We start from the raw sequence: 24,076 nt of genomic DNA, 5'->3' as shown, positions 1-24,076 counted from the left end.
TCTCCCTTCTCCATGACCTTTGGGAGTAGGTGAAGTTGTGTGAGGAGAATAATAGACTGTAAGGGAATATTGCTTTAAATCTCATTTCAGATTTTAGGCAGCTTGCCTTCAGACTGTTCAGTCCCTCAGTAATCAGACAGCAACCATTAGGAAATCAACTGTTAATAAAGTCATAAATGTTTGAGTTATTTCTTAAAACTTTATTTGCAATCCTCCTGAAATCACAACATAATTATCAAGGTAACTCTAAAGCACTGTTACACATACACACTGACAGTGACACATGTTTCATTCTCCTACTCTAAATTATTTAATTTAAAGACAGCTTACCTTTACCATGAGCCATTGTGTGACTGTCGTCTTTTGTTGTTGGGTTAATGCTCCTAAACTGGCACATAGTCGCTTATATATCGAAACATGGGATTTTTTTTTTGCATGCCACCCTCTAGTAGATGACGCCTTTGTGCCTTTATCCTACAGAAAATCTTATAGTAAATGTTTCTATTTTGCAATTGTAGGTCATTGTTGACCACAGAGGTTTAATGTGGGTTGGGTAAAGTAAACTGCCACAGCGAAGGTATCTGATGTTTATCAGTAGACAATGGCAAATTCTGCTACTTGAAAAGGGTTCACTGTCATTTGCCACAGATCTTTAAATCCAGACATCCTGAAAGACGACATATATATGTTTATATACATATATATGTATGTATTAATTATTTTTATCTAATCAACATCCTTGGTACATGAAGTGCCAGCTCTACTAGGTAAACTATCAGGTTGCGCCTCAAAATACTTAATTTGATCATACATTTCCTAGTATTTCTATCTCTGAGATACCTGGATAACACACCACAGGATGTTTACTTCTCATACGTAAAAGGAAATTCACCTTTAAGTATCATCATTAGTAATATTGGCAATGTTACGCATCAGCATGTGTTGATGGATGAATCCTACTGACTTTGGTGATCCTTTAGTAAGATGGTAAACGTGGTTAACATTATAATAATATAGGTAAGGGACAAGGTGTCCTATATCAGAAGTTAATGGACACGGTACAGCCAATCAGATTAGAGTATTTACCCAAACCATGCTAATAATATAATTTTATAAATGCTAAAAATGTTTACATGGGTGAATAAATTGTGACACTACAATGGAGGAAGAGAGGTCAGTATGAAAAGTATGAAATTATGTATGTAGGGAGCCGTCACGAGCCACAGCAGGGGGATTGATTAGAAGAGCTGGCAGGCCTTGTGTGTTATTACATTAGAGGGTGCCAGTGAATGGGTGCAGTCGGATAAATAGAAGAAACAGTTGAGCTTTAACAAGTTTCAACAGTTTCACCTACACAAACACCGAAGTCCTGACTCGATGCAGCGTTCCTGAAGAGAGCCTCAGCTGTTGCCAGGCAACCGACAACCATTTGTAAACAATAAACACCAGGGGCCTTGTCTCTGGAAGACTAACTGACCACACATTACCTGCAGTAGCTGCTGTTTCTCTCGTACGTTACACACATTATACAGTGAGGCATGAGCTCAAATACACTTTCTGCCGTGTTAGAGAAGCAGATTCACTGCCTGTGTCTGAATGACTTCCCTTGTGGATACGGCAGCTGGGTGAGTTTTTGTTTTAGCTGTATGTTGGTCGCAGTGTTTTCTATATTATCTTATGTCTATTTAGTTGTTTAAAATGATCTCATCACAGCATATAGTAGCTTACTTTTTGTATAAGATACTAAGCAACCCAGTGATTATGTTCTCAGAGAAAGACAGGATACGGTACAGGGGGAGCAGAGACGGAGGAGACAGACGCCCTCCTGGATCTGCTGAGCTGCCCTCACTCTCCATGGGTGTATGATGAATCGTGGAGCCCTCAAGCTCCGGCCCTGAGACAGCTGGCCGTGCTGGCACCTGAACGGCTGCACGCTGGCTTCATATATAATTACTTTACTACACTTCGCATTGTGGACAAAGGCGTGAGTTATTTTATTTCCCCTACACCAAATGTTTTACATTTGATTCAAGCCAGTCACCAGTTCTCACTTGACCAGGCCTCAAGCCTTTTTACAAAATATGATAAAACTGGTAGAGCATAAACATTACCTGTTTTGTACACACTTGAAATGAAAAAGCAAAGTATATTTTCACATCAATATATATTATATACAATACCTGACATTGTTATAAGTCAGCCTATTCCATGATTTGATGCAGTGATCCCCAAAGTCTTATGGAAAGCAAAGTTTAAAAGTTGCAGTTCAAAATGGTTCAATAGTAGTGGAACTGAGCAGCAGCAAATCTACTGACTACCTTTGCATTTCAATTTGAAGGTTCACGACGGTCATCACCAAACTGACAACACTCACAGTTTGACCATATCATACTGGCTGGAATAACCACAGACATACTGTAGGAATGGTGGAGACACTATAGAACAAAAACAAAGCACCAAAATACCAGAAATGTTACAGAAAGTGGTGTCTGTAAAGCTGTTGCCCTGGTGCATGCTGGGAGGCTTTCTGCCACACTTATCCTCCCAGGATGCTAAAGTAACAGTATTTGTTATAATCCCTAAAAAACTAATGTTCCTAAACCCAAAAATCTGCTATATAAGCCCCCGAAAACTACATAATTTGAAAAGTCTTACGTAATGTTTAGAGGGATGTTAACCAAACTACTTTTTAATACTTTTATTTCTAGGACAAAAATCTACAAAATATATTTCCTCTTATATCTTCTTTATCAACTTAAATAATTATTACTAAAGTAGGGTATAAACTGTGCTCTCTGATGCAGTATCACAATTTGTTTTTCACTTGTTTGAATCTTCACATATTGGTGTCACAGGGTATCTTTACATTCCCACTATGTTGTGTTCAGGTATCAGTCATTGACAACGGCCTGTTAAAGTTCTCAAAGCTGGAGGAATTGGTGCTGAGTGCCAACAAAATCTCAGATATCCCTGCAGTAAACCTTCCCAACACCTTGAAGGTGAGTCACGGTCCTTCACCAGCTTCCTTTGCAGTTCATCAGATTACATGACCAGTTTCCTCTGGCTAAGGTTTGCCATGAAACTGGGGATTCACAGTTGAATCATAAAGAGTAGTAATCAAAATAAATCATAAAACACATCACTGGCTGAAGTATGTCCAGTTGGTAACAGTTATAGCTAATAGATTAAAGCGTATTGTGACGTACTGATGATTAACTGTTTGTTTGTAAATGTGATTCTTTCAAAGATATTGGAGCTACGTGCCAACCAGTTGTCTGCTCTTAACAGTCTAACCAGCTGTCCGCCTCCTCGCCTACGCTACCTCGGCCTCGGCTCAAACAACCTGCGTACCCATGAAGACGTCTCTCATCTCACAGGAAGACACTGGTTTGTTCACACACAAACACACCCAAACACGCACATGTACACACAGGAAGTCGACTGGTTTATAAAGAGGTAAACCAAAACCAGGTCAAAAACTCAAGTAGTAGTGTGTATTTTTTCATTGTTTGTAAGGTAAGACAAAGTATTCACACACTGATGACTGCAGTTGAGGCTGTGAGGTAGAAAATCTTTTGATCCCACCTAAAAGAACTACATATTTTAACTATGGTTTCAATGTGAGGAACAAAAAAAACTTTTCCATTTTGTCAGCTGATATCACAGTTTAGTAAAGGTTTCTGTCAAAGCTGGAAGGCACCATTAGACCTAGAAAATAAGTTGTTTCAGGAAGTAAATTCATTGAACCACTCTCAAGATCAGCTCCTGAAATCTGATGTGGTTGTTGTATTAGTAAGCCACAGGGGAAATTACTTTCTTAAGCTTTCCTTCTTTATCATCAGTTAAACAGAATTGTAAATATCTTTAAATACTTAAGTATCTTAAAATACTTACTCATCACGAGGAGTTTTACACCGCTTTAAGATCTTCATGTTGCTCATGGTGGGAACTGTTGGGTCTCTGTAAATAATTTTATAAGGAGTACAGTCTAGACCTGCTCTATTTGAAAAGTTCCTGAGAAAACTGTTTGTATGATTTGGCACTATACAAATAAAAATAAATTGAATTGAATTGAAATTGAATTAAATGAATATTTAAAACAAATCACATAAAACATTTAACCACTTCAATGAATAAAACATGGAAAATAATCCAAATTAATTTAAATATTTGACCAAATCCGGGTTTGGAATGGCCATTTGGACGCATGAACTCAGTATGTCTGTGCTTCTGTTAACAGGCGTCTGGCTTGAAAGCAGACGGTTTGTGTGTGTGTCATTAATTTAGCATTTAGGGTGTATGGGGTCTAAAAAAACATGCAAGTTGGATTATGGAAAGTGTAATATCCAGCACTTTTGGAGCTTGTGCCATAATAAGGGAAGTCAAGCTATCTCAGTATTTAAATTTAATAATAAATTGATGGCCCTTGAAATAATTAATGTCCATCTGCATATAATAGAAAATTATTTAAAAGCGGCTTTATCTGTTTCATTTTTGCTATGCAATCGGTGTTACAAGTTTTATTTGTGAATAAAAAGGAAAAATGACTGTCACTGATCTCAGGCCGCTGCTGGTGTGTCTGGACCTGAGTGACTGTGAGTTTCAGGACCAGCAGGCCCTGCTGAACGCCTTGAGCACGCTCCCCTGTCTCAGGACGCTGGTGCTGGAGGGTAACCCCTTCATTCTTGCGTGCTGCTACCCGGGCTTCACCGTGGACAGTCTGCCACAGCTCTCTTGCCTGGACGCCTCATGGATCTCCCCTGAGGAAAGACATTGTTTCAGGGGCATGGCCAAGATGAGTGGTGAGACTGTGGATAGTGCTGTCAGTTAGTATGTCTGAATCCTCTGAACATGGGCTCTTGTTTCTCTTTAATTTGAAGTATGCAGCTCTGTTGTTTAATTTAGACAGCCTGGTAGTAGTTTATAATATTAAAATATTAAAAATCTTCTGTACAGATCTAATAGTGGACCGGGCATCCGCCACAGTGAGCATTGGAAGGATGAGAGGAATCCCAGACCCGTTATTGAGTGCTGATGAAAACACTCCGGACTTCCCTGTTGTCACCTACAGCTATTTTATCACATACGAGTTCCTTAGTCGTCAAACACCCGTAAACCTGGTGATGTAACACTGCCACACTTTCAGTCTGTTTACATCTCTAAATGTAACACTGTACAGAACATCACGTGGGAAAACTGCCTTCAAAGCAAATGTGTTTTTGGTATAATTTTGGATTTCAAATGGGATTTCTGTACATTGTATCATATGACAGTTTTTAGTTGACAATGATAATTCATACATGTTTGATAATATTTATTTTACATGTAAGAATCTAAAAAATAATAAAAAAATTTTTCACCCACATGCCCAAAATGTACATTTTAAGTCATTTGTTGCTGTAACTGTTGCTCTATACTATACAGTATGTGGTTTCAGCAGTCTGAGTTAGCGAGAACAAGTGTGTATTTTCTAAAGTTAGTCCTTTTAGTATAAAATTACCTTTTTGTCATACATTCCTACCACCACACCACAGCAAGGAAACAAAAAGGGGCAATTTTTGGAAAATAGTCAAACTGTAATTTGTCACATGGGGAATTTCACATTGACAACGTTTTTATATGTGCTTGATTTTGTAAGGTTATCTTAAAACAATCAATCTCTGTGGAATCTCTCTTTTTTTTGGTGGTGATGTTCACAGAAATTGGAAAGTGAGTCTAAATTTGATGCCGCAGCCATAACACACGTGACAGATGGCGGCTCCAGTGATGCTGACTTACAATCAAACAAGAAAGAAACCTCCAAACTTCACATACGTGACTTGATGTGTACTGAGGACACCTGCCGTGATACTGCACATGGTAATAACACTAAAAGCATTTAACCTGCGCAGGTTTTAGGCCTACAGGAAGAGGGACATCCGTAGAGCTGAAGCAGTTTTTCATACAGAAAGATAAGAAAGATAAACCGCTGACATTCAGCGCAGTGATCTGAAGGAGTTTGGAAAATATGTCAGCTTCATGTTTGGATTTTTTAAACTTAGTAATGTATCCTGTATAACTGGGATTTATTTTTCTTATCAGTTCAAGAGAAACATACAGTCAGAACAGTCAGTAGAGTTGTAAACACCCTGAAACTGGATGGCTGATGATTTATCAACCATTATCAGGTTCCTTGTATATGTTCTTTTTCTCAACTATGTGTCTCTGACTTACCAAAAACTGGCTTGCATCTTTGTTTTGGAACATGTAGTACCTGCTGTGCGTCCAACTTTGACTTGTGAAATTTCCTTTTCTACAGTGTCAAGACATTGCACATCAAAGCTGACATGGTCTGGGTCCATGGACGTCAGTGACACACAAACATACATTGTTAGAGATCTGAGAGGCTTAAAGAGATTTCTCAATCAAGGACTTTACCTTAGTATAGAGGAGGAAAAGGTACAGACAATGAGATTTGAGGGGGGCAAACATTTACATGGAAAATGTATAATGACTCTAATTCTGTCTTTTGACATTTTAGGTCTTATCGTGGCCTGCAGTTTCTGAAGACATCACAGTGGCCAAACCCAGCCAGACTGGAAAAGAAAAGAAAGGCGCTAAAGGGAAGGAGGTGACTTTGAACATTGAATTCCTAATAAATCTGTTGACACCCCTCGCATTAGTCAGCTGGTGGCCCACCCATGAGTTGGCTGGATCTGTTGAGTTAACAATCTAGGGAATTCTGTATTGTTCATTCCCAGCTCACAGGAAAGCCAACTGATATGCTAAAACTAACCTACCATGTTATTTTAGCTCCTGCTTATCATTCAAACCACGTTAGCTGTTTCTAATCTCATTATACCGTGGCTACATGTCAGAGTGTAGTTCATTGTAATTCATAATGGGTGTTTCTTTTATATACTTTCTCTCAGTATTATCCACATCATCAATCCAAAAGCAATAGCATAATTAATTATTTTTAGTTACATTATAGTTTATTATTTTACAAAGTCTTAGGCTGACCAATATCCAGGGTCTTCTATTTTCTCTCATCTTACATTTATATTCTATTTGAGCCTTCCTTTGCAATATTATATTAACAGTAACATAAATTGACAAAAACAGGACAATTCTGTCAGTGTATTGTGGTTTTATTAATGTGTGGATTGGTGGTGCATTTTATTTAAAACAAATCAAGTTACTTTAAGATGTTAAAGGTCCAGTAAGTTACATTTAGGAGGATCTATTGACAGAAATTGAATATAATATTATATTTATAATCACCTGAATTTAAGAAGCATTATGTTTTTGTTACCTCAGAATGAGCAGTTTATATTGCTGCACTTTGCATTCAGTGGAGTCTGTTGAACTGCCACATTTCTACAGTAACACAGCGTTTTGCTGCCCTTCAGGGTTGGAAAGGGAGGGTGCGATCTTTTCTCTTTTTTTAAAATTTAATAATATATTATTCTGAAATGTTGTGGGAACATTTCTAGCGGACACTTTAACAAGAATATTAATAACCCTAAGGAGGGCCATGCTTTCTGTACAAAGTAAAACATTAGGTTCAGCCCCAATCACCACCACAATTATTTACTTTACTTATTTATAGGTAAATGTGGTCAATAACATGCACTAACATTTATTGCTCATAAATGATAGCGCTCATTTATTTGTGATGTGCCAACTAGCCCTTTGATTTTAGTGTCAATGGTTATAAAGCCAGCGAGGATTGTTATAAACAGTCATCAGGTGAATCCACCAAAGTTTGCACATTATCTCTGAGTAGGTGTAAAATGTCTGTTTTGGCATCATTTCACTGCTTTCTTATTGTCCTCAGTCTCCAATCAAGTCTGGCTCCACCAAAGACAAGTCTAAAGACAAAAAGAAGAAATCTTTACCAGAGCTGGTCCAGGACACCCCCATCAGAAGAATCCTTGGTTCTGTCCACGTCCCCTTGCAAAGCCTCGTCAAAAGAGGTCAAAAGGTCAATGTCCTATGTGACTTCGGTGTTTTGCACACAGAGTCGGAGGTGGAAGCTATGCAGACCCTTGAAAAGGCAAGTTTACATGCTAAGCAAGTGTTTACACAGCCAGCGCTTTGCTGAGAGAGCACGACCGGAACACTGAAACAAGGATGTATATTGTCCAAAAGAGTGATGTTGACTATAAGATAAATAAAAACTAGCAACACGTGGGACTACCAAAATAATAATTAGTAGTTGTCCAAATGATATGGAGACCGACTTCATGTGGGATATTTTTTTTCACTCAACTTTAGGGGCCAGGAAAGAAAATCAAAGAGGATAAGAAGAAGGAGGAAAAGGAATCAAAGCATAGAAGAGGCAGTGATACTAAACAGAGGAATACAGAATCTTCAAAAGGTACATTCATTGTCTGTATAACAGCATCAGATAACTCAGAGAGATTGTTCATTTCAAAATGGTTTTGCTGTACTGTAAAATGCCAGTGACAGTGAATATTATATATTATAGAAGATGAGTAAGTGAGGGGCACACTGTAAAATATTAAGAATTACTCAGCATCCGCTTCTTCATAAATCCTGTTGGATGTTGTCATCTGTAGGCAAAGGAAAGGGAAGGAAGGAATGCGAGATGGATGTCCCTACAGACAACTTTGTGTCTGTGCAACTGGAACCAGTGACTGTGGAGTTGAGCGTGGAGCTGGAGAAATGGCAGTCTGCGTCTGAAGCTCATCAATTACTGCTTCTACACCAAAACTCCCAAAGCAAGCAGCCTGTTTTGTCTTAAACATTAAACCAGCTTACTATTATAAATGTGGCTTATTTTCAGTTTGACCTGAAGTTATTGAACTTGGCCAGGTTAGTTTTCAGGCTTCAACAATGTGTCGATCTACCCACCGGTCAAAAAACTGCTTGTTAAACAAACCGTAGACTTTAATGGCATATTTAATTTATTTAAATTTGATGTAGGCTGCAGTTATTGCCCTTCTCAAAGGTAGAACTTAGACTGTTATCAAGCTATAGTAGTTGCATAATATTGGGCAGCTTGAGGGACATTTTTTTCCACCACATGGAAGATATTATATCACCTGTACAAACTGAGTAGCATAGTAATTATAAGGTGAGCACTACAACAAGCTAAACAAACATGTAGGTCCGCTTGTGAACATGCTGTCAAACTTTCCTTTGTGGCTTCATATACGAGTGTTAATTACTTCCTACTTTAAGCTTGCTCTGTGGCTGTGGACATCACAGATTCCTGTTTACCCCTAGTCTTAGTGAATTAAAGCTACATGATAAAAGCACAGTGCAAAGAAACGGCGAATCAACAGCGATGTTTGATTTTTAACTCATACATAAATTTCATTTATTTTATACAGATATTCAAAACATTTGCCGAAGTATTTCATTGTTTCATACAGAAATCATCTTGTAATGCAAAGAAACTTTTTTGGAAAGGCCCTGTCGCTGGAACTGAGAGTTAACAGCAAGTGTTGAGTACTTGAAGTTTCACTGTTTACTTCTTACCAATCATCCTGCAGTTCGCTTCATGAAGACCATAAAAAAAGTTCCAATTAAAGCCAAACAGCACTGGGTTTAACTGCTTCCCTCCAGGCAGGAGCAAGCAAATCTCTCCCAGTGTTTCCCCCTCACAAAATGACACACATACTATCAAACCTTTAAAGAGTACATAGTATTTCCAGGCATAAAAAAATAAACTATAGCTCACCAATCTTTTGTGAAAATTGACTGTTTTTCAATCAAGTAATTTACACTTTCAAATAAACACCTTTTATGATACTATATTATCTTTGTAATCCCCGAACAAGCTGTGCAAACAATGTTAGGATATTGATAAATTAAATGATCTGAAGAAGAGCATCGCTTCTCCCACAACAATACATCCACCGACAGTATCTCCTCACTCACACAAACCCAGGATATCAAACAGTTTCCGCTCAAGTCATTTACAAATACAAATATTTAACTGCTGTTTATTATTTTTCTGGATGTCTGAACTTTTGGAAAGAGATTCTGAGGAGACCATTCTCCTATAAGAGCGCTTAAGGACTGGCGTGGACAATAAAGACGCTTGGCAAAAACAAGCACAACGAAACGCACACATAGAAACCAAAACCCCAAAAGCACCGCATAATCTAACATGATGTGCAAATATAGTGATTGTGCGAACGAGGGTAAAAAAAAGGCTTCAGAAGGTCTGGTCGTCGTTACAGGAGTCGGTCCAGTGGCCAAAGACCTCACAGATGTCGCAGTAGGGTCGTTCTTCACCCTTACTGCCGTGGTAGGTGGTGTGTGGAGGGGAGTCGGGCATCTGCATTTGTGTGGGACAGTCCTCGGTGTCGTGGAGGTCGAAGCAGTCACAGATGTCACAGAACAGCCTTGGGGGAGCCTTCTTCTTCACAGGTTCTTTGTCATGGCTGCAGAGAGAAGAAAGCGGCTCCATGTGTAAATGACTGTCCGGTGGTGAGAAAAACTGCCACACAGCTGGCATTATTTTAGAGGAAGTCTGAGAAGGTCTGCTATAATGGGACTCACCTATCGTAGTTATCCAGCTCACTTGGATTATTCCCATTGAGGGCAGCAGCAGCCATTTTCTCCAATTTGTCCTTAAGTTCCCCATTCTTCCTCTGGAGGTCAACAATGACTGAATTCAGGAACTCAATCTGTGAAGGAGACACACAGCATTAGCTTCAGTGCTGCTGCTGGTTAATGGTTATTATCCAGTAACACATTTTCTTACATAATATTTTTTTTTTTAAAATGATATAGGGTCTCCCTGTGAGGCTCATTGATTATATAAAGTGCCAAGACTTTGCCTTAATCCTATTGGACTATAGGTAGTATATTAGTAACCTAGCCTTATCCCCCCAAATAATTAACTCAATCTTGATAATGTCGATGAATGACCACTGTGAGTTGCTAGCCAAAGAAAAATCGAAGCTTGGAAAGTCAGTAAAATACCCACTTATGACGTGTGTCTTACTTAGTAAAAGTAATCCTGAACAGATCTGATATCTGATAAGCATCTAAGATTAACTGCAATTTTACCGAGGAATTTTAACAGAGAGCTTAATGAGTGCGAAAGGTATTGAGAAATCAAGCTTGATTTGTCTTTGGAAGACAGTTTGACACCAACTATAATGTGACGAAACATGAGAGCCACAGTGACAGTGACAGAAAAACATGCACAAGTGAAGCTGATGAAAAACATTAACAAACCGCTGCCTGATGGTGGTGTAGCATTGCCAACATCAGAGACAGGGCAGAGAAGAGGAATTGGGATTTAAAGGAGAGGAGAAGGAAAAAAATAAATAAAAAATTTAAATTCAAAATACGACCTACTTACTGCCAGGCAACACATTCAAATCATCACTGACACAGATAATACAGTATAACGTTTCAGAATAAACAGAGGCTGGAGGTTCTGAGAATGATGACACGGCATCATCCCACCACTGTGGGTGATATGCTCCAAAAAAACCTGAGATATCAAGTCATGTCTATTACCCCTGTAAGAGCGGAGATGATGTCACAAGCTAGATATGCTTGTAAACCCATTTCGCCTCTGTAAAACATTATACTGTAACAGCTACGTGAGTCAACAGTTAAACTGTAAAATTCTGAATCTACTGCGACATCAGAAGTATTTGTTAGTAAATGTCTGAGTAAGCAGCACAGTCATTTCACAAACAGCATTCAGTAAGAATGTTTCCCTACAACTGCCCCAATATGATGAAAATGTAAATTAGACCGAGTTATTGTCAAACCAGAAGACTCTATGGGCCAGGGTAGGGAAGCATCTTTACACCGAAGGTATGAGAGGCAAGAACTCTCAACCTATCCAGATTAGGATTATTTAGGATGAGAGGAAAGATAAAACATACCTGACTCTCTGCCGTCTGCTTATCCTCCCTTAGTTGATCCAAAACTGCATCACCTGAAAACAACATCAGGTACAACATTAAGTAAAATCCAGTAGTAGACTAGAGCTGAACCCAACTCCGAATTCTGTCAGTCAGATCAGATTTGGCTGTTCAACACAAAGATTGGAGTATTTGTTCTTTTTTTCCCCAGTTCAGTGGCACACTAAACGCCCATATCATGGAAATGCTGCTACATGAGCCTCGTTTAATCTAACCTTAAAGAAGCACTCTCACCCGTTGGCAAACATTAGTCGTTATTGAAAGTGGGTTATATATGTAGTCGAATGTAACATAAATTTTGAATTTGGTTGCCTATTTGACCGAGAAAAGAGTTTTTGTAGTCTCACTCCCTCTACAAAAGATATGAGACTTCCTGCTTCCAGTGATGCAAAATGACGATTTTTACATCATTGGAAGCAGGAAGTGCAACACTGAAATCCCATTTCTCCCGTCTCAGGGGAAAATGACGGGAATGGTGCACGACCATTCAAAAATATGACGATACGAAGCTTAATGCAAATGGGTGAAGTGTCCCTTTAACGCATTTCTTCATCATCTGTGACTATAATATCAGATTTCCACAGTTAAATAAAGTAAGCGTGCGTCCTGCTTGTAGTTCAGTTATAAAGTCTCAGCGCACAATGCGGCGCTGTCAGCTGCTATTCATATTGGACAGCAGTAGAGGAGGTCGTCCCGCTGTTTGAAAGTGGTTTAACTGGGGTGTAGACCCCGTTTCCATCACAGTGAGTTTTATGGTCATTTTGACACTCTGTAAAGTTTACAGTCTGATGTGGTGTCACTCTGTGTACAATGACGCAGCTAAAAAACGAAAGTGCAGATATTTGACTCACAACTGACCGACTTTGCACGTCGCTTTGGTGTCTCTCTCGACTGATGGCGTGAATCGACTTTTTGTGGGCAGCACCAGAGTACACAACGTAATCTTTCCTTCTTTTTGAGGTCACCTCACTGAGAACTGATCTTAGTGATACCAGAAATATGAACTCTGGTCTGGAGTTAAGCCCACTGTTACCTGAGAACGTGTTAATGGTGTCAGGCCCTGCAGTCAGATCCTTCTCCAGTCTCTGAATACGCTCCTGTAGATAAGCCTTGTCCTGCTCCAAGGCCTGAATTGTACCCTGCAGTGTCTTAACTGAGGCACTTTCCCCACGTAGTACAGCCAGCTGTGAAGAAAACAACCCATGCTATTCAATACTGGAATGAAAATACCAAATATTACTCTTTGCTCTATAAAAATAATGTTATGACAATGAGTAAAATCACTCAATGACATGTTCATTAACACTAATGCAAGCACAAATACAATTCAAGCTGTTTTTCAATTTACAAGTTGAGTGCGAGTACACAGTCCTTTGAAGAAATGTGTCACTAGGTTTTCACAGGGCTTACTTGCTCACAGACGCATTTTCCGGTTAGGAAGGTTGTAGGATCCTTTGCATGCACATTCAAAATGAAAGTGACTCATATCTCGACTTGCATAAATTAATTTTGTGCAAGCTCAACAGTTCTGTCAATAAGACAATGAGGGCGTATCATCATGCAATAGCTCCTCACCTCGTTCCTCATGGTTTCCACCTGCTGGTCCTTTTCTGAAATTAAGGCACTGTTTTTATGGACGGACTGTTGGAGGGTCGCCTTCTCCTTGTCAAACTGCTCCTTCAAGGTGCTCTCACTGTCAAATACACAACACCAAATAAATCTCTGAGGTACAGTACACAATCACTCCAGACAAAGAATAAATGGCCCCAATTTACCACATCAGTTCTCAGCAGATGTCCAACTTTGGAATTCAAACTATTTACCGGAGGTTTGGGGCCACTACGGACGTTTCACAAATTTGAGGAGACAAACAGAAAATTAAGAGCCATTTCTTCTCTGACAGTAAAAATATTTGTTTATAATATATTATTGTAATATTATATCATGTATATATCATGTTGACTGCAAAAAGAAACCAATAAAACATGGAAAATCAGAAGTGAAAGCAGATCTAAAACAGGTGGGATGGGGCTGTCAGATAAATAATATGTACATAGGATGTGTTGTGCATTGCCTTAATGTATGGTCGCATTACATTTCAGTCCTACAAATACTGTTTCCCATTCCCTTCTATTGAATTCTGCATGACTGAACAATTTAAGTGTGCATTTTCTGGTCACAGTGCATCTTTATGTAGCTTTGACTGAGCGGATGTGCCTGGTCTGCACAGGCACACTGCTGTTAGTATTTTAGCTTCTTCTTTAGTTTCTTCACCATTCTTAGTACACTATCACACAACCAGAGTACAAACTGTAGCGTCGCTCTCATACACTTTGTGATTGCTCTTATCAAGACTTATTTATCTGCATCACAAACATGATATCACATCCTTTTTTGGGGCCGAATGTGGTAACATTTCATCGAGCAGAAGCCTAATGTGACCGTACTTTGTTCCTAATTATCTGTTCATCATTATGTGGTTAACACACTTGTACTATTACATGGAGATGATTGACATCACATCATTTTAAAGGTGTAAAGTACCTGAAAGCATTGTTTGGCAGGCTTTGAAGGAAAAGAGCAGCATGACATACCATCCATGTAATTACAAATGCACTGCATGTCAGCAAGTGTCACACAGGTAAAAGCATGTGTGCTTATTTAGGGAGCATGCCTTAAATTATTGGTGAATTTGCAGAGATGTGAGAAACTGCCTGAATCACAAAATGATAGTTTATTCTCTTACCTTTGCTTAAACTCTTTCAGCTGCTTTTTGAGTTTTGAGTGCTCATCCTTGAGCTAGGAAAAAAGGAAAACAGTTCAAATCCAATCATGGTCAGCAGATCAATAGCTGAAACACAAAATGTTCTGATGCTTGTAGGTTTATGTCAGATTCAGTGTTTAAATAAAGATGTGAATTGTCGCACCTTCACAATATCACTCTGGCCTTTGTGGTTGTTATCAAGCTCCTGAGTTAGCTTGTTGTTCTCATCTTGCAACATCTGCAGGGACTGCGTCTTCACAGAAACTGCTTCTTTAAGCTCCTCACTGATTAAATACAAGAGTTAAAATCATCAACCCACATAGACAACATATTATAACAGCAGCCAAAATGAAGGATATACTCACATTTCCTGACACAGACTCTTAGCCCTCTGAGTTTCTGTGCAAAGCTGCTCTTTCGATAGACTCAATTCTTCTTGGTACTTGGATTTGTCTTCCCTTAATTGTTTTAGCTAAAAACAATAACGACAAACATATTTATTTTCACATCTATATGACACATATATGCCAATTACCAATTTTGTCTGTCAAGACCCATCTCTTACCTGGGTCTCCACCTCCTGCTTGGAGTTCTGGAGCTCTTCCAGCAAGGATCGGGCTTCGTTCTTCTCCTGCATCAAAATGGCTTTCTCTTTTGTCAGCTGCTCGAGAGCCTCAGCAGTCTTGCCAGAGGCCTCTGTAGCCTAAATGATGCATGAGCAGGATATTTGCTAAGAACAACGGTTTCAAATCAAAAGTTGACATCAACGCTTATTGACTTTAACCAGCCACCAACCAAAATAAGAATTGTGCGGGTCATTTGATGGAGCTATTCATAATGCATCGATTGACTTCAACCAATTCTCTCATTTTGTTATTCAACAAATTAACTGCATGCTTAATGCAACCTCAATGACTGATTTAGAATCAATTATCCAAATATCAGTTCGATGCAATTTTCAAGTGCATTCTGGTTGAGAATTAATAACATAAATACACAGATACAATTACACTAAGGAGAGAAAAAATGAGTATATACTCTACAATAATCTACAACCTGTGGCCTCAGAACGGATACTGACAACACATTAGAGATTATCGGGGATATAATCATGTTGTGTGACGTAAATGTGTGTCAAGAAATCTCCACTCCTTTTTAAGTAAGTCTATTAACATCAACTATGTATCAAATAAAAGATGAAACACCATTAGATGGTGTGTGTGTGTGTGTGATAAAGATTACTTTACACCTACATATTCATACCCAGAAGAACTTGTGTTAGATCACGCTATAAGCCCACAGGCAAAGGCTGGGAACTAAGGGTAATAAATAGCGGTTAGTAAATGGAAGATGAAAGTTAGACACGAAAATAAAAGGACAGGGGAAAGGGAAACAAACCAGCAAGCATGCAGTGATTAGGTGACATAGCCCCAGCCATTCTAAGGTACGTGTCAGTGATTACTACTGGAGGACGAATACCTCAAGCTGCTTAGAAATGGCATTTTTTAGTTGGCACTCGAGCTGCCTGACTTGCTGGGTAGCTTCATCTCTCTCCACCTGCAGGGCATCCTTCTGAGCCGTTAGATTTGAGATGCTGGAGGAACTCTCTTCTTTCATAACGACAGAAGCCGACACCTCCTCAACAGCATTCTTGTATTGCTTTTCTAGAAGTTCTTGTTCAGTCTGTAGGCCCTTGATATCAACCTCGAGTTGTTTCTGTCTAAGGTGCAACTTCTCTACCTCTCCTAGGAGTCTTGATCGTTCTGCGAGCCAGTTTTCTTGGCTTGTGCGGAGAGAAGAAAGGTCCTGCTCCAATTTACACTGTCCAGCCAAAAGGTCCTCTTTCTCTGTGGTAAGGGAGGTCATCTGTTTTTCCATCTCTTCACGCTTAGATAATAGCTGTTCTTTATCTTCAGTCAACCGACTAGTTTCTTGTTCTTGCCGCTTCAATTGTGCTTTCAACGCATCCATATCCACCATAGAAGACTTATTTTGCTCATCAACATTCTTAAGATTGGAAGAAAGCTCTTCGTTTTCTTGTGTAACTTTGGACAACGCTTTCTGCAGCTCCTCAATTTGTTTGGAAAGACCGTCCTTGTCGGATATCACTTTATTCCGTTCGCTGGATTCAGCCTGTAGCTGGGTCTCAAGAAGGTGCTTGGCCTCTGACACTGATGTTGTCTGACATTTTAACTCCTGGATCTCCAGAAGCAACTCCTGTTTCTCTTTCTGCAAGGACTGCAATTTATTATCAGCCTCAGTCTGCAACGATTGCAGACGCTGACAATCTCTTGTAAGGTTATCAATCTGTTGAACAAATTCTACATTACCCTTCTCAAAATCATTTTTTAGTTTAGTATGCTCTTGAACAAGCTCAGTTTTGCTCTTTTCTAGAACTTCAATATCAGACTTGTGTTTTTGTAGTTCATTTTGTAGGTCAGCCTTTTCTCGTTTCAAACATGTCATCTCTGCTTCAGCTTGATCTTTTTGCTGTTTGGTTTCCTCTAGCATTGTGGTTAAATGAGACTTGTCTTGAATAAAAACAGCATTGTCTTTGGAGTAACTATCCAACTGGTCCTTAGTTGTTCGGAAATCACTAGCTAGTTTATCCCGCTCGAGAGACAGAGTATTTTTGTCAGACATGGCTTTTGTGTACTTCTCCTCCAATTCTCCCTTCTCCCCTGCCAAACGTTCACAATCCATTTTCTGCTGCTCGAGCGCCGCATCCAGGCTCATCTTTTCTTTTCGTATAGCATGTAGAGCCATCTCAGTTTCAGAATGCTGAAGGCGAAATGCTTGCTTCTCTTGCTCCAAAGATGATAATGCTTCTTTAAGTTTCTCATTGGACTGAGACAGTTGTTCCGTTGAGACTTGGACCTTCTCCTTTAATTCTTGTATCTCTCTGAGGAGCTCTTCCTTCTCATTACAGACTTTTCTTTGGGTTGCAAGTAAGTCTTCTTTCTCCTGCAGAAGGTGAAGCCTCTCAGAATCAGTCACTTGACTGCTTGTCTTGAACTCTTCCAGCATCTGGGCCAGGCTCAATTTTGAGGCTTTAAGTTCTTCACATTCACGGACAGAGATCTCCAAGTCTTTCTTTGTACCACTGAGCTTATTCTGGAGCTCCTCCTTTACTGTCTCAAGGTTCTTTTTGTCCAACAAAGCAGCACTGATTTCAGAGGACAGCTCCACCTTCTCTTTTGACAATGTTTCTGTGAGGGCCTGCAGCTGGGTATTCTTCATAGTAAGATCTTCTTTTTCTAAGTTCAAGGATTTTAGTTTTGCCTGCAACTCAGCATTCTTAGCATCAAGAGATTTTTTGGCATTTCTAGCAGAATCTCTCTCTAAAACCAGATTGTCCTTCTCACATGTGAACTTTGACCTGCTGTCATTGAGGTCGTCTGCGAGTTGGTTTCTTTCTTTGCAGACATTTTCATAGTCCTCAAGAAGTTGCTTCTTTTTAGCTTCAATTTGCTGGATGTCATGTTGATGCTTTAAGAGCAAGTCATTCTTCTCTGTATTTTGTCTTTGAAGCTCATCAATATGGGCCTGGTGTTCACTTTTAGCTTGCTTCAGGTTTTTGTTTTCATTCTGGACTTCCTGAAGAAGACCTCTGAGCTTCTCCAACTCCTTGTTCAATGAAATCCTTTCTTCATCTGAGCGCTGCTTACTGTTGAGTAGTTCCTCTTGATTTTTTGAAAGCTTATCCCTCGTTATTAGCAGTTCTTCATTCTTTACTGAGAGCTCCTGGTGACTTATCTCAAGGGCAGAGAGCTTAGTCTGGACATCTGAAAGCTGTTTCTCCAGTTTGCCTTTCTCAGCCTTAACAGCCTCACTTTCCTTACACATATTTTCCAGATCTAGACTCTGCTTTTCCAGTTTTTTGGACAAATGTTCAACCTCATGCTTGTAGGAGTCAAGTTCAGCAGAAAGACACTGGGAAAATAAAGTTGAAAGAAAAAAAAGGAGGGGAATATATATATACACAGGGAAAAGAAAGATGAATCCAAAAATAAACCAAGCAGATATGCACATAAGTGATATGCAATTGGAAAGGTTAAGCAATAGAAGCATCAAAAAAGACACACCACAGCTTACACCACAATGGAAAAATATAAAGTGGAACATTTTCACTTCAGCCCTTACTTACTTTATATAAATGTATTAATTACATTGATGCCAACAACTTTCACTGGCATATAAACAAAGAGTTGTATAGGGATCCATGATGTTCAAGTACTTTCTGTATATTATTGTGTTTGAATTTATAAGCCAAAGTTGTCAATGAATGCCTTCCATCATGTAGAAATACACACAAAAACCAAACTTTTTGTTAGAAAGTGAAAATGCTCTACTTAAATGAAATGTCAGGCTAATAAACAATGCTAGCAGGGATACACAGGAAAAGCAATTATCATTTGTAATTTTAGCTCAACAGCTAAACAGACTCAACTTGAATCCCACCCAGAGCATCAATATCCATTAAACAGCCATAACAAAACTATTTTCTGTGAACAACTTATTTGGCTTTCCAATAAATTGTCTTTAAAAGACCCCTGCACGCCTATAGCCCATGCTAAGAAGAATATAAAAACAGAGGTTATTAGCCTTAATATCACAGGAAAATTAGCAACTCATCACAAATAATCTGTATGGTGGTAATTAAGAATGAAAATGTTGATGATAACATTAATTCATTCACTGATGTTAAATGAAGACATAAATATTACACATTCACATGTAGTCTGCAACTTTTCTGTAAAGCTCGGTTTCACGTTCAGTCTTTGTCTTCAAACATCTAAAGTAATAATCATCACCTTTCACGATGTATCAAATTATCTATCAAGTTATTTGCGGAAAATGTAAAACATGTTGATTAAACTAATGTGTCTACACTTTTGAGGGTTTGTTTTTACCTGAACCTGTTCCTTGTATGGCTGCAGCTCAGATACCAACTTGTCCAACTCCTGGGTTTTGTCCTTGGAGGAAGAGAGGTCCTGCTTCAGCTTGTCAACTTGATTCTGCAGTACCTCAAGTTCCTTCACATGGAGCTCTGAAGCCTGAGAGAGGGATTTCTCTTGTGAGGCCTTCAGCTCCTCAACCAAGGTCTCACCCTGTTTAACAGTATTCTCCTAGAAAACAGGAAATGAGAAAGGCAATAACAAATCATATTAAAATAATGTATTTTTTGAAGCAACCAGTGACTGAAGGAAACAGGTAGAAGATACTATAAACTGTAATGTCTATAAAATTATTTCTGTCTTTATCTGAAATATAATTTTTTAAACACAAATAATTTTTTGTGACTGCCCTACAATACTAACCAAGTTAGCAATCTTCTCCTGAAGGCTACTTATTTGAGACTGGTGTTTATCTCTGGTCTCTTTCAGCTCCTGCTCTTTACGGGACTGTTCCTGCTGCAGTTGTTCATTCAAGTGTGCCGCCTTCTCCTTCTCCTCTGCTAGTTGGCTCTGTAACTCCTCGAGCCTCCTTAATGATGACAAGAAAAAGAGGATGTTTGAGAGGATGTTCAGTGACAGGTTAGATAACTAAAAAATAAAGTAAGTAAAGCACAGAATAAAATAAGATTTGCATATTTGATTTTAACATAACATCGGGAAATAAGAATCATATTGTGACATGATTGGTACAATTTGTGGAGTAATGGAGTGATATAGGAGCAGGGAACAATAAAGCATGGTACCTTTCTTTCTGTATGAGGTCTTCATTCATTTTGGTCAGCTGTACTGAACTATCACCAGATGCCGTCATCATGTCTGAAATATCATTTTCCAGCTTGCTTTTGTCTTTTGAAAGCTGCTCAAGCTTCTCATCTGCAGCCTTCAGCTTCCTCTCCAGCCCTGAGTGAATCCAAGACGAGTTTGTTTATAGGTTTTACGGTTATTATTCAATGATAAAGGGGGAAAACATAACACACACAATAATGCAAACTACTTAGAAAACATTTAACACAAAAGAATGCATTTCAAATATTCTCACCAGCAAGTTGACTTCTTAGAGACTCTGATTCTGTGGTCAGGGATGTGCACTGCTCTTCCTTCTTACTGAGCTTCTCAAGTGTTTCTGTAAAAATAAAACATTTACATTTTAGATGCTAAAAGACTTTGTAAACTGAAGAAGGCCGACCAGTAGCAGATGACGGGTAAAAAAGGTGGCAGGAAAAACTGAACGAAGAATAAATGCTTATTTAATTTACCTTGCATAGTTTTTACTGATTTTGTCTGCTCCTCTGTGCTTTCAGACAATTTTTGTTTCTGTGGGGAGAAATAATTTTGCATCAAATTTCTGTATATGATTGCAATAGAAAAAAGTACAAGTCAATATTTTAGGAGTGTTGTTTAAGATTTTAATGTGTCTAATGCAAAAAGGTACTATTATCTACATCCAGAATTAAGGCATAATCCTCACCAGGCCTCCAAGCTCCTGTTCCAGGGTGTCCTTCTCCTGCTGTACAGTGGTCAGACGCCCCTGTAAAGAGAGGACTTCCTGCTGCCTGCCCTCCAACTGAGAGCTCAATTCACTAACCTATAGCACGTCAAGTAGAAAATACAGGGGACAGAAGAGCAGAAACAAACAGAAAAGAAATATTAAAACAAAACAATCATTGTCTAACGATGCCATACTAACCTTACAGAAGAAATAATGACACCGCCTCACTAAAACATGAGACACACTGAAAAGGAAGTATTTAAAGAGGCAGAAGGTGAATAAGAACCCACCTTGGCCCCTTGGTTGTTTCCTTGGCTCTGAACCACCTCTAATTGACTCTTCAGGGTTTCAATCTCCTGGTTACCTTGTGCTACTTGGCTGCGGAGAGCCACCATTTCTGCCATCTGCTCTTTGGTTTCTCTGACCGTATCTTGGGCCTGTTGCGCCAACATTGCTTCTTTCTCCTCAAGCTCCTTTACCCTAAGTTCAGCAGCATGAAGCTTTCCAAGAACATCCTCCATCTCCACAAGGTGCTGCTCCTCTGTCTTTTCAACACTGGACCGTAGCAACTCCTCCAGTCGCTCCTTGTCATCAGTCAAAGACAACAGCTGTGCCTTCAGGCCCTGCACCTCCCGAGTCCAAATTGTGGCGTCAGCTTCACGTTTGGCTTCAGCATCCTCTAGAGCAAACTTGTGCTCCAATTTCAGCCTTTCTAGTGTACTTTTGGTTTCTACAAGTTCTTCTGTCTGTGCGCCTGCACCTTTGCTGAACGACACTTTCAGCTCCTCCATGGCTTGCTGGTGAGAGACGACGGCAGACTCCAACTTGGAACGCCAAAGTTCAATAATGTCGGCGTTCTCTTTCTCAGCCTGGCTTAAGCGCATCTGCATCTGCTCGTTGTCACCAGAAAGCCTTACAGATGTAGTCTGAAGCTGTGCAACTGCCTCACTGTGGCTCTTTTCTTGAGATTCTAGCTTCTCCTTATATTTCGCTAGCTCTTCTTGTTGTTTAGTTTCTTGGGAAGCCAACTGATCCCTCAGAGAATTTATCTCTTCGAGAAGGGGAGAAAGAGTAGAGTTTGAGTCCTCAGAGCCCGGCTGGGTCCCAAGACGTAGCTTCAGGTCAGCTACCTCTCTTGTTCGCAGTGAAAGGTCCCTCTCAAGCTCCATAATACGGGATCTTTCTGACACAGTAGCAACCTTTAAAAGCAGAAATCTTAAATTTAAAAATGTGTCCAAAACATATTGACCCACTGTACTAACAAAAGTGAGTTAGGGACTTATCATACTATACAGTTACTGAACAAATGAAAAACTAATTGGTAACTGCCATAATGAATAGCAAAGCACTTGGTAATAGTAAAAAGTAGGCTTGCTTTTTGATCCCAAAAACAAGATGTTATACTGACCTCTTGGGGCTATAAAGGGTATGGTCCAAATAATGGAAGTGAACACTGAAAGCATGTATGGCGCTATAGCAGTGTGTAGACATGTTCCACTATCCATTAAACTAAAAAATTTAAATAATTCATGCCATGATTTAGGAGAGGTATGAACTAAGAAAAACATTGACATGTTCCATTCTTTGTATGTAAATCCAGCTATGTTTATTCTAATGTTCTCAAACATGCATCTCTATTTGCAGTTTCAATTTAATATTTAATGACTTGGTTAATACAGATGAATAATTTAATCAAAATCTTCTTAATAAAATAACTCAAAACAACTTGTAGAAACTATGAGCCGCATCCTCAAAAAACTATAGGACTATATTTTTGCTGATACCTCTTATATCTATAATACCCTAGGGGAACACGAGGATGCATAGTCTGGGAGGTGCAGCGGATTTTTGACTAGCAAAACGCAGAGACACCAAATAAGCAGGACAAATGGATGCTGGGAAGGACTTGGGAAGTAGAACATAGGATAACTGGGAAAATGATTAGCTGGGACAGGGAGAAGTTTGTCTGTCTGGTTAAGCAGTGATTCTAGTAAAGCAAGAGTGAGTTCAAGTTGGGTAACTTATTAGAAAATAGTAAAAGAGCTGTCACCCAAGACAGCTGAAAGATGCACGTGGTTATTTTTTTGGAGTTATAACAGAAATTTTGTAACATAATGGAATTTTGTGTGGATCTATTTAAATGTGAGGGAAAGTTAATATTTCCAAAATAGCCAACGAATGAATCTGCCACAAATTAGGATGCTGAATTTGCAAATCTAACGTCACGCAGGATGGACTGATTTGAGCATTTAAATAAACCTAATATATATATATATTAGTTTATTATTTGATTTAATTTGTTTGTTATAAAAGCAGGGGTGTTTCTTAGGCGAAGCTCAAAAAATGCATTTGTGGGGTTCATTTACCACAAGCCCATACAAAGCAAAGCTCGGGTTGCTGTTTGGCACCTCTCGGTACCACTTGCAAATTATTGGCCACTATCCCCGGCCCAGGCCCTCTTTTCCAACGCAGCACACTGCAGAGCAGAATTCATTACCCTAGTGTCTTCTAACTCTCTTTGGAGTTTCTCAGCTTTGGTCTTTTCAAAGAGCAGGCTCTGTTCAAGCTCCTTAATGTGGGCATGCTCCAGTCTGGTCTGCGTCTGTTAGTAAGAGAGAGCAGGAAGAGGAGAAGGAGAACAAACACCAATGCAACACTGACATGCCAGCTTTGTGCCACGAACAGAGAGAAGACAAGACTTTAAGGAGAAGGCCAGTAAGTAGGAAAAGCACTGATGGTTTCCAGCATTTCAATTACATCAGTTGGTCGTGAACAAAGGAAGAGATTGTTATTCCCTCATTCTGCTCTGAGGAATATCAGGAGTTAATTATTTCAATCATCTCATTCTGACTCTCTATATAAAGTATCCTCAGATAATTTTATATTTCCTCTATTGGCTTGTTTGTCGTACTTGAAGGAGACTAATTCAGACAGGGATTCCTCTGAAGGGTGAAGAAGA

At 39.2% G+C, this 24,076-nt stretch overlaps 2 protein-coding genes across 6 annotated transcripts in view; one reads left to right on the top strand and one right to left on the bottom strand.

The window, feature by feature from the left end:
• Positions 1–1,455: 1,455 nt before the first annotated feature.
• On the top strand, positions 1,456–8,749 carry LOC118325508 (leucine-rich repeat-containing protein 43-like). Its single transcript, XM_035658216.1, has 12 exons — positions 1,456–1,625; positions 1,772–1,984; positions 2,889–2,999; positions 3,248–3,387; positions 4,564–4,802; positions 4,957–5,120; positions 5,700–5,859; positions 6,299–6,438; positions 6,521–6,610; positions 7,820–8,038; positions 8,260–8,362; positions 8,565–8,749. Exons 1-12 carry the CDS (start codon positions 1,539–1,541, stop codon positions 8,747–8,749), a joined length of 1,851 nt encoding a protein of 616 aa, XP_035514109.1. The 5' UTR covers positions 1,456–1,538.
• A 549-nt stretch (positions 8,750–9,298) lies between these two features.
• clip1a (CAP-GLY domain containing linker protein 1a) overlaps positions 9,299–24,076 on the bottom strand; it is a 21,696-nt gene continuing 6,918 nt past the window's right edge. For 2 of the 5 annotated variants that reach the window (XM_035658577.1, XM_035658576.1), the window contains exons 8-26: positions 23,615–23,719; positions 21,408–22,316; positions 21,097–21,213; positions 20,885–20,942; positions 20,668–20,751; positions 20,372–20,528; positions 19,992–20,157; positions 19,584–19,799; positions 16,150–18,603; positions 15,236–15,373; positions 15,036–15,142; positions 14,834–14,954; positions 14,653–14,705; positions 13,482–13,599; positions 12,940–13,090; positions 11,868–11,920; positions 11,203–11,208; positions 10,519–10,646; positions 9,299–10,400 (exon numbers count right to left, since the gene is read on the bottom strand). In XM_035658577.1, the coding sequence (XP_035514470.1) occupies positions 10,172–10,400; positions 10,519–10,646; positions 11,203–11,208; positions 11,868–11,920; positions 12,940–13,090; positions 13,482–13,599; positions 14,653–14,705; positions 14,834–14,954; positions 15,036–15,142; positions 15,236–15,373; positions 16,150–18,603; positions 19,584–19,799; positions 19,992–20,157; positions 20,372–20,528; positions 20,668–20,751; positions 20,885–20,942; positions 21,097–21,213; positions 21,408–22,316; positions 23,615–23,719 (5,370 nt within the window). In that variant the 3' untranslated portion in view covers positions 9,299–10,171. The remainder of the gene's footprint in view (positions 10,401–10,518; positions 10,647–11,202; positions 11,209–11,867; positions 11,921–12,939; positions 13,091–13,481; positions 13,600–14,652; positions 14,706–14,833; positions 14,955–15,035; positions 15,143–15,235; positions 15,374–16,149; positions 18,604–19,583; positions 19,800–19,991; positions 20,158–20,371; positions 20,529–20,667; positions 20,752–20,884; positions 20,943–21,096; positions 21,214–21,407; positions 22,317–23,614; positions 23,720–24,076) is intronic. The other 3 variants (XM_035658579.1, XM_035658580.1, XM_035658578.1) reach the window with 3 other exon arrangements.

Source organism: Morone saxatilis, unplaced genomic scaffold (genome assembly GCF_004916995.1).
Source record: "Morone saxatilis isolate NCDOM2014 unplaced genomic scaffold, NCSU_SB_2.0 Contig16, whole genome shotgun sequence".
Taxonomy (NCBI): domain Eukaryota; kingdom Metazoa; phylum Chordata; class Actinopteri; family Moronidae; genus Morone; species Morone saxatilis.
This window is presented reverse-complemented; position numbering and strand designations above follow the sequence as displayed.

Excerpts from the sequence above, each read along its gene's own strand:
- LOC118325508 (XM_035658216.1), top strand. The coding sequence starts at position 1,539 with ATGAGCTCAAATACACTTTCTGCCGTGTTAGAGAAGCAGATTCACTGC. Across the intron at positions 1,626-1,771 it reads CTTGTGGATACGGCAGCTGG|AGAAAGACAGGATACGGTAC; the intron begins GTGAGTTTTTGT and ends TTATGTTCTCAG. Across the intron at positions 5,860-6,298 it reads CTGCCGTGATACTGCACATG|TGTCAAGACATTGCACATCA; the intron begins GTAATAACACTA and ends CCTTTTCTACAG.